At 35.8% G+C, this 15,425-nt stretch overlaps 2 protein-coding genes and 1 long non-coding RNA gene across 5 annotated transcripts in view; 2 read left to right on the forward strand and 1 right to left on the reverse strand.

Annotated features, from left to right (window-relative positions):
• plppr2b (phospholipid phosphatase related 2b) overlaps positions 1–15,425 on the forward strand; it is a gene marked incomplete at its 5' end in the record, with an annotated part of 119,897 nt that overhangs the window by 27,302 nt on the left and 77,170 nt on the right. The window lies entirely within an intron of this gene.
• The window catches only part of palm3 (paralemmin 3), a 41,310-nt gene that overhangs the window by 5,284 nt on the left and 20,601 nt on the right, over positions 1–15,425 (reverse strand). For all 3 annotated transcript variants that reach the window (XM_082189826.1, XM_082189825.1, XM_082189824.1), the window contains 4 exons: positions 8,442–8,496; positions 6,424–6,504; positions 3,010–3,128; positions 1,588–1,693 (listed from right to left, as the gene is read on the reverse strand). In XM_082189826.1, the coding sequence (XP_082045952.1) occupies positions 1,588–1,693; positions 3,010–3,128; positions 6,424–6,504; positions 8,442–8,489 (354 nt within the window). In that variant the 5' untranslated portion in view covers positions 8,490–8,496. The remainder of the gene's footprint in view (positions 1–1,587; positions 1,694–3,009; positions 3,129–6,423; positions 6,505–8,441; positions 8,497–15,425) is intronic.
• On the forward strand, positions 3,135–5,140 carry LOC309513804. The gene is made up of 2 exons (XR_014211535.1): positions 3,135–4,810; positions 5,029–5,140. It is a non-coding gene; the product is annotated as an uncharacterized lncRNA (long non-coding RNA).

Raw genomic sequence — 15,425 nt, forward strand, 5'->3', positions numbered from 1 at the left:
TATTATAAGCAGTATTCCAACTTTAATTCTTATTTGAAGTCTTCTGAAATTTAAAACTTAATTATTGTACACAGTTGCAGTTCATGTTTACACTTTATTTTGATGGTCCACTTTAGACACTCTATTAACTATATACGTTCTATTAACTATCTATTAAATATATCTAAGCAACTTTGCAACTACATGTCAACTGACTCTCATTAGAGTTGACTATTAGGTTTGGGTTAGTAGAATAAGTTGGCATGTAGTTGCAAAGTTACTTAGTCAGTGGAATGTCTGTTAGAGGAGTATCAAAATAAAATGTTAGCAGATATTGAGCAGACAGTCTACTAATACTCTAATGACTGCTAGTTGACATGTAGTTGAAAATGTATTAATCGTTAGTAGAATGTCTAAAGTAGACTATTGAAATAAAGTGTTACCCAGCTCACTCCTGCCAAATGTAAATTGACCCAAAACAGAAACAATATAAAGGATTAGTATTTTGAGAAGGTCAGAGCAACATACTAAAATAAGTTTAATTTAATTATTTTTACACTTCAATCTCAACAGAGCATGAACACGTTTATGTTGACACTTTGACTTCATTGCCTTTGAAATGAATGCGTCTTGAGGAAACAGTACTGTTCAGTTCTATGATAAAAGCTGTAATCTCACAGCAGTCCATCAGAGCAACATATTCCTCAGCCTTGCAGTGTGTTTTTAAAGTCAAAATAATGTGTTTACTTACGGTTCAGCTGACCTCCGTAACAAGGCTGTTTGTTGTGATGGTAACAAGTGTAAAATAAAAAAACAGCAATGACTTGCTGCTACTTATAAGCAGCTCATAATGATTTCAGAGAGCTGTGTATCATACAGTAAACTGTGAACATGAAGCGTATTGACTTAAATGTTTAAGCACTGAGGATTTGAAGAACCCTTTTATTTTATAATAATTTATTTGATTATGTTGTTAACTTGCAAACCTTCTTATCTTACACCACAATTCAAAAGTCTGGGGCCAGTAAGATTTAAAAAAATGTTTTTGAAAGAAGTCTCTCTCTCACCAAGGCTGTATTTATTTGATTAAAAGAATATAGTAAAAAAAAACAGTAATACGGAAATATTATTATTACAATATAAAATAATTGTAATAATAATTCTATCTGAATATATTTAAAAATGTAATTTATTCCTGTGATGCAAAGCTGAATTTAAAGCAACATTACTCCAGTCTTTAGTGTCACATGATCCTTCAGAAATCATTCTAATATGATGATTTGCTGCTCAAGAAACATTTCTATTTATTATTAATGTTGAAAACAAAACATTGTTCTGCCTAATATTTTTGTGGAAACTGAAACTTTCAGAAGAACAGCATTTATTTAAAATAGAAGTCTTTTGTTGAATTATATGTCTTTACTGTCTCTTTTGATCAATTTAATACATCCTTGCTGAATAAAAGTATTAGTTTCTTTAAAAAAAAAAAATCTTACTGACCCCAAACATTTGACCAGTGTAGTGTAAATAGTTCCAAAAATGATAAAGGCGGTGAAAGAGCAAACATGTGACCGCGGCGTGATCATTCAGTCAGACGTGGTGTCTCACCTTATGCTGTGTCGGAGCATCTGTGCCAGTTTGAGTGGAGCCGTCCTCTATGAGTTTCTTCAGTTTAATTTCTTCCTCTGCCAACCGCTCAGACGTCACCTGTAATCTAACGCACATACACACGTCATGTTTTATATGGTGGGAACCTACTTTTTGGCTTCTGCAAGGTAATTGGAGAGGTCATGTTGGAGAATAGCTTTTAGTGTAGCTAAGAACTTTTCCTAAAGTTTAGCTTGACTAGTCATGATTGGCTACAATTTCACTGAAGAACCTACAATTTCTTCCCCAACAGGTTCCCAAAATATACTGTGGGTTTTCCAGGATTTACTATCAGACTAAACAAGTGAACCTGCACTCACGTGGACTAATTTACTCACTCGCAGTTCTCTCTGGAAATCACAGCACGCTTTATAGCTATACAAATCTGCATTGTAACAAATACACGCATTAAACGAATCACTCCCTCATAGGACGAGACTCTCGCCTCTGACGGCTGTTTACACACCATGAAAGTGTGTTCCCTATAGACCTGTGAGCAGCTTATTACTGCCAAACTTTGCTCTGACTAATTAAAGCCCTGCTTCTTCAACACAGAAGAACATCTCAGCGGCCAGCTTATTACAGTAATCATCATCTCCTTCAGTCAAGCAAATAAATGCTGATGTGCAAAGGAGGAACATCAAACACTCCTTCTCACACACACAGGCATAAATAGAAAGATATTTTGGGGGATAAAACCCATCACCTGCTTGGTGCTCCAGGACTTTGGCAGGAATAATTAGTGGTGTTTGCTAAGGGAAGCACTCTTACCACTGTACGTGTGAGAAGAGATTTGAACAAACCCCATAGTATTAAAGTATTGAATTTCATTGTGTAACTCATCTCATACATTTTTCATGAGAGTTTCTATGACAGTTTCCAAATTTCCAAATAAATAAATAGGATTGTTTGAATAAAACAATCAAAATATGAAGAAAATATTATCAGTATATAATCAATATTTCTTTGGTTCATAATTTCTTTGTATGACAGTCTGGCCAAAACTGATGTCCACACAATTTGGCAAGTTTCATTGCGTTATCACAAATAAAACAATTGACTCCAAGCACGACTGCACAACATTCTTATAAAATCTAGTTTTTAATAATATTTGAATAACATTTTCCTAGGCAGGACATCACTTTTGGCCACTACTGTATATATTATATTATACACTGTATATATATATTTTTCATTCTAAATGCATTTATACATTTTCCACAGTATATTTAAAAAATACATTTTACAAGTACATTTCGTAACCTATATTTCAGAAAATAAAGGTTTCAATTAAATATATTTTGAAAAACGATATAAATCTGAAAAATATATGCTGTCTTCAACATATTCATCAAATCAAATCAAACAATAAAAAAATCATACTTGTTAATGTGCGTCTCAATCTCCTGAGCCTTATGGCCCCAGAGGGGTGATCGGGGTCCCGTACTGTCAGGAGATGTGGGAGGTCCTTCCATCAGCCATTGGTCTCTGAGGGACTTCCTCTGTGAGAGAAACAGGGAAAAGGAGGTAGAAGGAGAGGTAATTAATGCGGCCTTTACATTATTTAAATAGATTTCTTATCAGCAGTTCACATTTTTCACAAAAATGGATGAATACAATCAAGATGCAAAGGTTACACTTAAAGGGATAGTTCACCCAAAAAGGAAAATTCTGTCATCATTTACTCTTCCTCAAGTTGTTCCTAACATGTATGAATTTCGTTTTTCTGCTGAACACAAAAGAAGATATTTTGAAGAATGCCCTTACCCGAACAGTTGATGGACCCCATTGACTAACATAGTATTTTTAACCTATGGAAGTCAATAGGGCCCATCCACTGTTTTCATTTTTGGGTGAACTATCCCTTTTAAGCATAACCTTTGCATCCTGATCATATTTATCCATTTTGTGAATAATTTAGAGACAATAATGTCTCTAATATGCAAGTTACTAAATATTAACTTATTGTTTATTCAGCTGTTCTTGTTATGTTGCATAATTGTTGCATGGCTTGAATTGTTTCAAGACACTATAAAATCTGAATAAAATTGTGTCTTTTAATTTCATCTATATATGTTAGTGTTTTCCTAAATGTTGACAAAATAAACTTTTAGCAGATATATGCATTACAAATGTACATTCTCTTCAGGGAAATGTTGTCTAATAATAGCTCTAGAATGACAATAGCTATATTTCCATCTACCCATTTAATGTGAATTTTGGGATAATGCATTAAAAATATGCTGGATGGAAATGCCAAGATGTTCTAAAAATGCACATTAAAAAAAACGTGTGCGCTCAATTGAGGTGGATAATTTTTTACCCGATAAAAAGACATGCTCATAAACTCATGTGCATAAAATCTCTCGATGTGCAACAAAAAAAAAAGTTATGTGACTTTGCCTCAACAGATCAACTAGCGGATCAATTTCATCGCACTGCATCTCAAATGTTGGTTTGTTCGTTCTGAAATGCCTGAGCCAGTCTGTTATCAAAATGTTTGGGTATAATGACCTCCCAGAAATCTCTCACACAACTGCGTTCCCAAACATCATGCATCCAAACACAAGATAACATGACAGCTTTTATTAAGTTTCATCTACACGCTCTGAGGCGCAAGCAAATTATGATGTATGAAAAAAAGAGCAACAGTAACTTCCCCGATTGCAGTGACTTTCATTTTTATTACCGATGTTTTGCACCAAGAGGCGATTTCGTTCTCTTGATCACATGGGGCAGAAACAATGCTTTATTTGCAAATGTTTTAATGTGACATTCCAATTATGCACCAGTAAAATTGACAACTTTAGATGGAAACATATCTAATGTCTCTCCTCCTGATTGTACCTGCCACTGACTAACAATAACAGGAAGCATATCAGTGTTTGTTACAGTATGTGTCTTCAATTGCACTAATGCTCATACTCTGGAAGTGTCTTAATTGCTTTTGTCCATGGTACAAACTGTCAAGAGTGAAAAAAAGAGAGGTTTTCGATATGTTCCACCTCAACTTCCTGTTTCAGCAGGAGACAATTTAACAAAGAAAATATAAAGTGTTCATCTAACCATTTCATTGGGTCTTTAAAGCACTAAAAATATGTAGAAAGTTGAAAAGTTGAACTGCACTTGGAATGAATAAATGTGCAGAAAAACATGCCTTATACAATTTAGAAAATGCCAAAAGGTTAAAGTCTAAAATAATACGTTTATTCAAGTGTGCTGTTAGTATACTTCTTTTAAACAAAAAAATAAATAAAAAAAATGAGAAAGTACACTTTCAGTCAACTTTTTATGTCCTTCTCAGAAATATACTTTATCCCAGGAAGTGACAAACTGAACTGCACTTGGAATGATTAATTGTGCTGCAAAACATCCTTTATACAATTTAGAAAATGCCAAAAGGTTAAAGTCTCAAATGAAATTTCCTGCAGAGCGTAATATCCTTTCATTTCTCTGCTAATTTCACCTTCAAGAACAGAACCATCAAGACATCTAGAGTTACAGTAATAAAACACATCTCTATGTAGGCCAACGGGGAATTCCACAACATGCACAGAGCAGTGCGGGCACCAGATGCCACACAGGAAGTGATGTGCACCATGGAAACTGATATACTAATATAAACAAACACCGCAACAGTGTACGGAAGCACATTTCTGCTTTGGTATAGTAATTCAGAATTATGACATAAAAAGAGAAAAACGCAATTATGGCATAAAAATATTAAATTGACAAAAAGTTGAAATTATGACAAGTCAAAATTCAGATAAAAAGTCAATTATGAAAGTCCTAATAACATGTTGAACTTTTTATGAAAATTATGTTGTTGTTCTTTTCATCTCATTTTGACAGACTTTTTATCTCATAATATCAACTTTTGAGCTAATTATGTTTTTTTCCTTATGTAGTGGAAATAGGCTTCATAATGTCAGGGAAGGGCGTGAAATAAACCCGAGACGTGAGAAGATAAGGAGAAGTCAAGGTAAATAAAGCTTTCATTTTGACAAATTATGACAAAATATTATGTATACACACTATATTGATTAATTGTAATGCAAAAATGCATATATAATTTGAATAATTTGATTCGAGATGATTAATGTGACAACATCAAAAAAAAATAAGACAAAAATTGTATTCTGCTGTGATGCATTATATACACTGTTGAATATTGCTAATGGAAGTGACATAACTAGCAGTGTGTAAAGTTTGCTTTAGGAGACTTTCTTTCTAAGAGGAAATAAGGGCCCGTAGTTGAAGAAACACCCATGAATGTACTCTCACAGACACGCACAATGTAGAAAAAATTTTCTTGGAACCAACTAATAACACAAAGGAATAGGAAGAGGGAACGCCAATGTGGAAATATTATTGAAACAATGGGGGGAGAGAGAGAGAGAATGTACACACACACACACACACACACACACACACACACACACACACACACACACACACACACACACACACACACACACACACACACACACACACACACACACATTCAGAGGAGGCATTAAACCTTCCAGGGTAACATTTCAATTCTCAAGAAGGGTGTGTGTTTGAACACACTGAATGTTGAACCTGTATCTGTATCTTGTGTTGTACATGTGACTCTGGTGACTGTGTGCATTGTTGGCGTTTGTGTATGTGCATTTAGGCCTACGTTTGTGAAATTCCACCCCATGACGCAGCCTGCTTAACACCAACGTGACCTGACGTGTCTAGCTGCAAAACAATGTTACGGTTCATGCAGGCGAGTGTGTGTGTGTGTGTGTGTGAGGGGTGAGGTCACACCTTTAGCTGCTGAAGTCTCAGTCGCTCATCCTCCATCTCTCTCTTGGCTCGCTCCTGTTCTTCCTGTATCCGCCGTTTCTCCTGAAAGCACAAATTATAACACGATATTATATCGAAATTATATCGTGGTATTATACCACGATAACAATTATAAAAAGGACTTGATGTATGCTTGAAACGTACGCAGAATGTTAACACAAACTAAAAAAAATCTGTATTTTTGGCATGTCATTTTGACTGATAAACAATGGAACAGGTTTGACAAGACATTGGACAGGATATAGACCAGCATTCATAAGTTTGGGTATAAGAAGGAATATATATATATATATAAAAATATTTTTAGTAAAGACACATTAAATTGACCAAAAGTGACAGTAAATACATTTCAGTAACACTATACGTAAAGCTTTAATGTATAATGCATTATAACAATATTCATAATGTACGTTATAATACATTATCTTTTCAGAAATAATTGTAACCAAAATTAAAATGCATTATAATATTTGCAGATTACATCTGAAATTGGTTGCTTGTCATGGGTTTAAATGCAATATACTTTCTACAGGTGTAACAATGAATAGTTAAGTATTATCATGTATCATAAATGTGATTATTACAATTATTCATGATGAGACCATGTAATGCATTCATTGTAAGTTGTATTAATTAATGCTTTAAAAATACTTACAATAATGCATTTTATTACACGGCTCTGTGGAATACTTGATTCTGATTGGTCAATCGCACCATCCAGTGGTAATTATTCCCAGATAACAACCGCTCAAAACGGATAACCCAGGCTCATCCGGGTCAGTGAAGTCAGCAGCGCTATACGCTCGCTAGGAACCGTTTTTCTTCGTGGAAGTTTTGCGTTTGGTGAGCTAATAAAATATTAAAACTCAGTCGAATCAATATTTTGTGTACAGTTATTTAATTTCTCTCAAAATAACCCCCTTCAGGCTGTTCAAGACCATCATCCTGTCGGGGGTTATTTTGAGAGAACCACCGGCTGGATGTACATTATCCCTTACATAAATAAAGGCTTTAGGTGAAGTGTAAGTAAAAAAATAAATGCTGTTCTTGATGATAAATCCTGCAGCATTGATGAATAAAATGTTTTTTTGAGCAGCAAATCAGCATATTAGAATGATTTCTGAAGGATCATGTGACACTGAAGACTGGAGTAATGATGCTGAAAATTCAGCTTTGATCACAGGATGTTTTATAATATATTAAAATACAAAACAGTTATTTTAAATTGTAACAGTACTTCAAAATATTACTGTTTTACTGTATTTTTGATCAAATAAATCAAACTTCTTTCAAAACAATTAAAAAACCCATTAAATGGTAATGGATTAACAAGTGAGTGTGTTTGCCCAAGAGTATCATCTCTCCACCTGGATTGCATTTCCAATCCCACTGTTGTCCTCTGTAACCATAAGCTTTCAATATTGGTGCTTCTTACATATTCAAATGTTAGATTTTAGACATAATCAACCACTGAGCCGGAGTGTCATCATGACGTGAAATGAATACTAGAACGCATTCAGAGGACATGAATATTTTGTATGTCAGAGAGCAGGTGAAGAGGTTCATGGGTACGGCGTCATTGCTGTTGTCTGGTGTAGTTTTACCTGGTCTGGACAGACTCCATCACACTTAATAATTCAGGGTCTTGAACACAGCTAACACCAGTTTCCATGCCTGTGTGTGTGTATTGTGAGAGACATGCTGTATAACAGTCTATTTGTCATCATGCATGTTTCTATTAAAAGTGCAATTCGTAGCGGCTACCGCTGAATGTCCACAGCTACTGCAATAGTAAGTGCTGTCAAACAGCACCAGGCGCTAATATGATGGATGTGTCTATATGTTTCCGCACGGCACTATTTGCGGGGGTTAAGTGGCGCTGTCATTTAAATGGTAAATTAATCCACTCACGCTGTTAGCAGGTTCTGCTTGTCATATAATGATATATGAAGTACAAACATGGCTTCTATGGGACGTACCGCTATAGCCTGCAGTCGCTGCTGGTATTTCTCCGCTTCATGTTCCATCCTGGACCTGGAATATAAGAGACATTGGCTGCATTATTTATTTCCAGTTTTTTTTTGTCTATTTTAAAACAGGTTTCATTTTAAATTTAAAATCCAGTTACAATACAGATGATTAAACTTTGCATTGGCTATTTAAAAATAGCTAAATATTTTAAACATCAATTATGCATTCTTTTAAGTATAATGGGATATAATGGATATATATATTTTTTTTAAGAAATTGGCACTTTTGTTCAAAAATGATGCGGTTTTATAAAAATTGCTGCACAGTAAAAAAAAACATCTTTACAAAAACTTTTATTCATCAAAGAATCCTGAAAAAATATTAAGCTATGTTTTCAACATTGATAATAAGAAATGTTTCTTGAGCATTAAATCAGCATATTAGAATGATTTCTGAAGGATTTCTCAGAACTTTGGCAAACATTCTGGCAAAGTTTAAACAAATATTGTTCCAGTAACATTCATAGAATCTTCGTTTGTTATCTTGTCTTTAATGTTCTCAAAACGTTAACATAAAAGAGTTAATTATACATCGTTCAAGGAACTTTTTTTCTGACACATTTTTATTTGGATGTTCATCTAACACTTTTTAAACTGGTTTCAGACCATTCAGAGAACATTCAAAAAAGTATCGTTCCCATAATGCTTGCAAATTGATCAAATAGAATGTTCCTGTAACGTTCATATGACCAAGATAAAACGTTTTTAAAACATTACAAAAATGGATGTCTTGAACTTTCAGTAATAACATTTTCATAACTTAATAACATTACCAAAAAGTTCCTAGAAAATGGGAAGCCACGTGATTTTTGGGGCATTTACACCAGTTCATGCAGTCAAACGCATATATTTAATGTTATATATACTGAGCAAAAATGTTTTCAGGAAGACATTTGATCATTCTCAAAGCTGTCATACAGGCCTGAAGCGCTAACAGAGAACAGAGAGCTGAGAACAGAAGCTGTTCCCTTCAGGTCACGTTCAAGTATGAATACATGAACACACACAGATCGAGCCGTTTGATCCTTGTTGATGTTCGTATCTGGAACACCCTGAAGGAGAGAGACTGTTTCTTATAGGGAGGGAAAAAATATGGGTGTGTAGAATAAATATATGGAAGTGCAAAGGCTAAACAGAATAAACCCACCTTTGTTTGAGTTTGTGCCAATGAATACAACCAGACCAGTAAATACGGGAAGATCAAACAAAACGCTTCTCTCTTTCTGACTATAGCTTGGTTGTGGAGCTTGTTTTTGACACCGGGTTTCTATGGCATAAACTATGTCAAATGAGGCGCTGACTGTGACAAAGAACCTTCCGGTGTCTCTCATGCGCTTTGCGAGAGAGGAGAGATATGCTTTTACCAAAAATGAAAGTATTTACTCGTCTTCTTCCCCAAACTTCCAAACGGCCGTGAGGGGAACAGGCTGTCTCATCAGAGTTCTGGAGACAAACTTTGCCAAGAATAGCACTGAGGAATAAACAGATTCACTGAGCCTTTGATGATTCATTCTCTTCAGGTCTCAACAGAAAGTTCGATGCTAATTAAAACGTGGAGCTTTGCGTATCCGTCAGGCACAAATAAAGAGAAGAGAAAAAGAGAATAAAAACCAACAGAAAAGGCAGGGGAAACAATGCGCTCCTCTGCTTTCTCGTTTCGCACACTTTATTATCAGGTGTGTCCACCCAAGCTGTTGCTATGGAAACATGACGACATCTACAAAGGTACAGCGACATCAACACCCGCTATTGTGACCTGGAAACTCATCCGGAGAGCTACATTATATTATGATTAGGCTACACAATAATATGATCAACATTTATCTTATAATGCTGTTGCTCACATACGTGCCTCAAAAACTATTGTCTTGTGCATTTATGTTGTTGTTTTTTCAGATGAATACTAGTCTCGAAATGTCCTTGAATTGAAAGCAAATTTGCTTAACTAGACTTAGTTTTAGAAAATATCTCACCATACTGGCAAACTGATTTATTTTAAGCATAAACCTCACAAAAGTCATAAAAATAAAAAAAATTAACTAAGAGATGTTCTTAATGTCTTAATATCTTTAAAAAAATCGAAGCATATTTTTGTAGTTTTCTAGTAAGTAAATAAATATTGTTTTAAGGATGCTTAGCTGTTTATTGAAAAACGAGGGAAAAATAGTGACTAAGAAAATAACTGTTTGCACTGTGAAAGCTGGAACATTTTTACCTACATGTTTATAACATAATTTAATAATTTTGTAATTTCAAATGTTAAATTTGTAATTAACAGAATGGCTGGGAGCATCAGACCAACTGCAACAATGAGCATTTAAAGACATGATTTTTGGCAAAATCACAGAAATCACTAGTAATAGGATTTGTCACTTTTGACCAATAGGTGGCGCTGTTATGAAATTGATGTGGTGCGGTCACAGTACGGTAGCAATGACACATACAAACTTTGGTGTCCATATGCCAAAGCATTAGAGATACAGTCTCAGGGTACGTTTACACGACAACGATGTGCTAAAAATGGAAACGTTTCTTCTTTGTACAGATGACAATGTTCACACGGACCCGCGAAAACAACTAATAATGCTGTATTATACATGCCAGACAAGTAGCTGGTGATGTCACTTTGTAAAGAAAGACTACACACCTGCACACATTCACATTCTTTTACTACAGATCACTCAAGCTGAACAAACATGCTTATAAACACAAAATACATAATATAGCCTATCATTTTTTTGTCCGATTTTCATTCTAAGGATGTTCATCTTGATAATATTGCATTATTACTCATGCAACTAATGCAACCTAAAATTCCAAATAACAAAAACACAAGGTGCACAAACCCAGGAATACGCAAAAAGACTGGTATTCAGAGAATGCGTATTTTGCCTTTCTTTGGTAAATTTCTTCACTTTGTAAACCGGTTAAAACTTACATTAGTAAAAGAAAACTTACATTAAAGATACAGTCTATGGAAACAAAAAAATATCTTATGGAGTGCTTCTCAAGAAAATATCTTGTTTAAAAGATTTTTTAGATTGTAAGTAAAAAAAAAAAACACTTAAAAAAAACTTTTGTGCAAGTGCTGACTTCAGTCTTTAAATTGAGACATGCTCCAGTGCACTTGTAAATACAGCAATGAGGAGAGATGACGTGGTTTTAGGTCAAATATATGTGGTGGGACGGTCGGACAGAGTGTATATTTACCCTGCTGGAGACCAGGCCTGACTGACATACCCTACTGGAAACCGTGAGAGATGAATAGAGCCTCAGGGGGAAGGGGATCATGGGAACTGAGATGAAACACTCTCTCACCTTCAGATACACACACACACACATATAGCGACACGCCCCCTGCCACTAATATTCACAACCGTTTACATCAAGGAAGGCTGTAAATGTAGCAGAACATTTAATAATGGCTCTTTCATCATATATCTTTACTGTTGTAATCTACACTACCATCCTCTGAATTATGCACATTCTTTCATGAGAAACCGCAGTAAACCCTGAGGAAACAAAGCAAGTCAGCACCGTCTTGGATTTTTATTTATTTTTTGCCTGAAAATCTTTCAGGAAAATAGGTTCTGTACAAGTAAACTCAATCAATGGTATTTGTGACCATGTTGATCAAAATGTATTTTATAATTAATTTAAATACTCCTCCCTCCTTTTTTGAAAAAAGCAAAAATCTGTGATAAACATATTGAAGTTAATGTGGCTAGTCCGTAAACATTCAAATCCTAACTGTATCAAAAGAATAAAGATATAGACAATATGTGTGTTAACATGATTTTAATGTAAAGATATATCCAATTTTACAACTTAGCTACCATAATGCCATGAACCCTAAAATGACTTAAAACTTATTTAAACAGCTTTAAAGCTGAAACAATACAGACATTTTCAAAGAACAGTTGTAATAAAATGTTTCTGCTTTTTAAACTGAGGGTCATTTGTTTATTTTCTGCCTGATCAAATTCTTTATTCATGATGCAGTACATAAATCATTATCAAAATAATAACTCGCCATCAACGTGCAGCTAATGACATAAGTGTGACAATCCAAACATCGAGTAGAAAGCAGCCACACATGGAAGCCACCGCTGCTAAACTTCTGCCCCGGCACAGTGTGAACCACTTATTCCCCACCGACTTGCATGCTTTCTGCTTTCATACTCTCCATTTAACCAAGGTTTACCTCATTTTCATGCCCCATATTACTGAGCTGACGTTCTCCACAGCTGTGCTGCAGCCCTGTGCTTGGTTGTCAGTCATTACTGTGCACTCTGTTGGCAATGAATGGTGATGTTTTATGAATGCTTATCGATAATGCTGGGAATGATTTCATAACGGCAACAGCGGAGTGTGAAAATATAATTGTTTGCTGCTGAACTTCAAGAAGTTGACCAAAGTATTTCAGTATTACATGAGAAATCTTCTTTCCCAAAATAGGCTCATTGGAAAAACCTTCCTCTACTTTCATTACTGTAAAACTTCAATGCACCTATACATACAATTCATCATTGTAGTTTTAAGCTGAAATAAACACCAACAACTTTTATTCATTTTCACACAAATACTCACTGGACATTTCAATTTGATAAAATGTTGCGAATGTGCAAAAAGCAAGGCAATATCATACTGCAGAAATCTCGCCACAGACACGTTTTCCAAATGATTCTAGGTTGTCTTTTCCACTTTTTATCACCTACCAATTCATTAAAAGCAGCTATCACAGTGCTAGTGCCAACTAGCATGTTGAAAAGATGCCTAGCAGGAATTCTGACAGCTGTACTAAAGCTCACAAACCTATGATAAATCCGTCAACGACATGGAGCAGGGCACGCAGACCTCCGCAGGGAGAGGAAGCACATCTGTGCTCAACTAGCCTTGAAAACGCCAACAGGAAGCTGCATTGATGTGATTGCTGAGTGTTTGTAGTCTTGACCTGAATGAGTGTTCATTTCCCACATTTGTGCATGCAGAGAATTTCAAGCAGAGTATTAGCCATTGGCAGCTCAATACCAGCAGTCTACTGTAATAAACACTTCCAAACAATAACAACATTTTCAGATATCTCTATAGCAACAGCTCATTTTTTCTCAACCTAGAGGTTTAAATCCTGCAGTTACTGATTGTAAACTGATGTGGATTTCACGCAGTTCCAGACATCTAGTTTTTATAATGTCTCTCCTCATTTTTGGTCTATGTACTGGCCGTGATGTTACGTCTCACTGTTTTTTCAGTGTGTGCTTTATATACACTTTCACCGCATTCGAATTGTGCATAAATGTAATGTAAACTGACTTTGCAGCCACTAAGAAGTACATTCTATAAAGTATGCATGTGTGTAGTAATGCCTCATTATTTGAATGTACTTCAGAGAACACCGATGACAGGCTTGTTTGCAATCTGTCTTTCAATGTGACGTGGCTTGTCTTCAACAGACATCTAGTTTATCACCTCCTTGTAAGGTTGACAAGCTCTGCGGTCGTTCACTTGAGATCAGTATGTAACTGTCGGTGAAAGTCTTTTCCCTGCATGTCAACCCAACACCTCACATTTAGATAAGGCTGAGTGATCTGACCGGATGTTCGTAACACAGGCATATTATCAGATTTGTCTAGGAGTGAAGAACACATCAAGTCTTTTCAGTTAAACTGAGAGACACAGTACAATAAAACTATGTTTCTTATTCTATTGCATAAGGCGTATCTTCTAGTTTGAAAACCCATTGTTGTTTGTGCACTAGCAAAAGCAAAGCTCTTTGTGGAGGCCATTTCTTTCAATACAATGCCTTGTGACGTAAATGAGGCAGAGATTATACAGTATACAACAGTGGCAATGTGGTTTGCGTGTACAAATGTCCTGCGATTATGCAAATGCAAAGCATATTATAATAAAGACATAACTGCGGTTGATTTAGTGAATGCCTTTTCAGTTCTGTGGTTTTCTGAATTTTTGCTGCTAGTCTGGGAATGCATTGCATTAACAATGAAAGAAAACAAGACAAAGAAGCATGAAGTTTTGTTTGTTGTAGCGCTGGGCGATGACCACAAACTTATTTCATGATAATATACTGTATGTATACAAAGATGCAAACAACAAACAATAGGACAAATTAAATATACAAATGGCACTTTAAGTTTTTCTAGTACAGTACAAGTACTATTTAGTATTAGTGATCTACACTGAACAAAATTATAAACGCAACTCTTTTGTTTTTGCCCCCATTTTTCATGAGCTGAACTCAAAGATCTAAGACTTTTTCTATGTACACAAAAAGCCTATTTCTCTCAAATATTGTTCACAAATCTGTCTAAATCTGTGTTAGTGAGCACTTCTCCTTTGCCGAGACAATCCATCCACCTCACAGGTGTGGCATATCAAGATGCTGATTAGACAGCATGATTATTGCACAGGTGTGCCTTAGGCTGGCCACAATAAAAGGCCACTCTAAAATGTGCAGTGTTACTGTATTGGGGGGGTCCGAAAACCAGTCAGTATCTGGTGTGACCACCATTTGCCTCACGCAGTGCAACACATCTCCTTCGCATAGAGTTGATCAGGTTGTTGATTGTGGCCCGTGGAATGTTGGTCCACTCCTCTTCAATGGCTGTGCAAAGTTGCTGGATATCGGCAGGACCTGGAACACGCTGTCGTATATGCCGATCCAGAGCATCCCAAACATGCTCAATGGGTGACATGTCCGGGGAGTATGCTGGCCATGCAAGAACTGAGATGTTTTCAGCTTCCAGGAATTGTGTACAGAGACCCCGATGAGGATGACGAGCATGCAGATGAGCTTCCCTGAGACGGTTTCTGACAGTTTGTGCAGAAATTCTTTGGTTATGCAAACCGATTGTTGCAGCAGGTCCTGGGCTGGTGTGGTTACACGTGGTCTGCGGTTGTGAGGCTGGTTGGATG

Source organism: Leuciscus leuciscus (genome assembly GCF_965113295.1).
Source record: "Leuciscus leuciscus genome assembly, chromosome: 14".
NCBI lineage: Eukaryota > Metazoa > Chordata > Actinopteri > Cypriniformes > Leuciscidae > Leuciscus > Leuciscus leuciscus.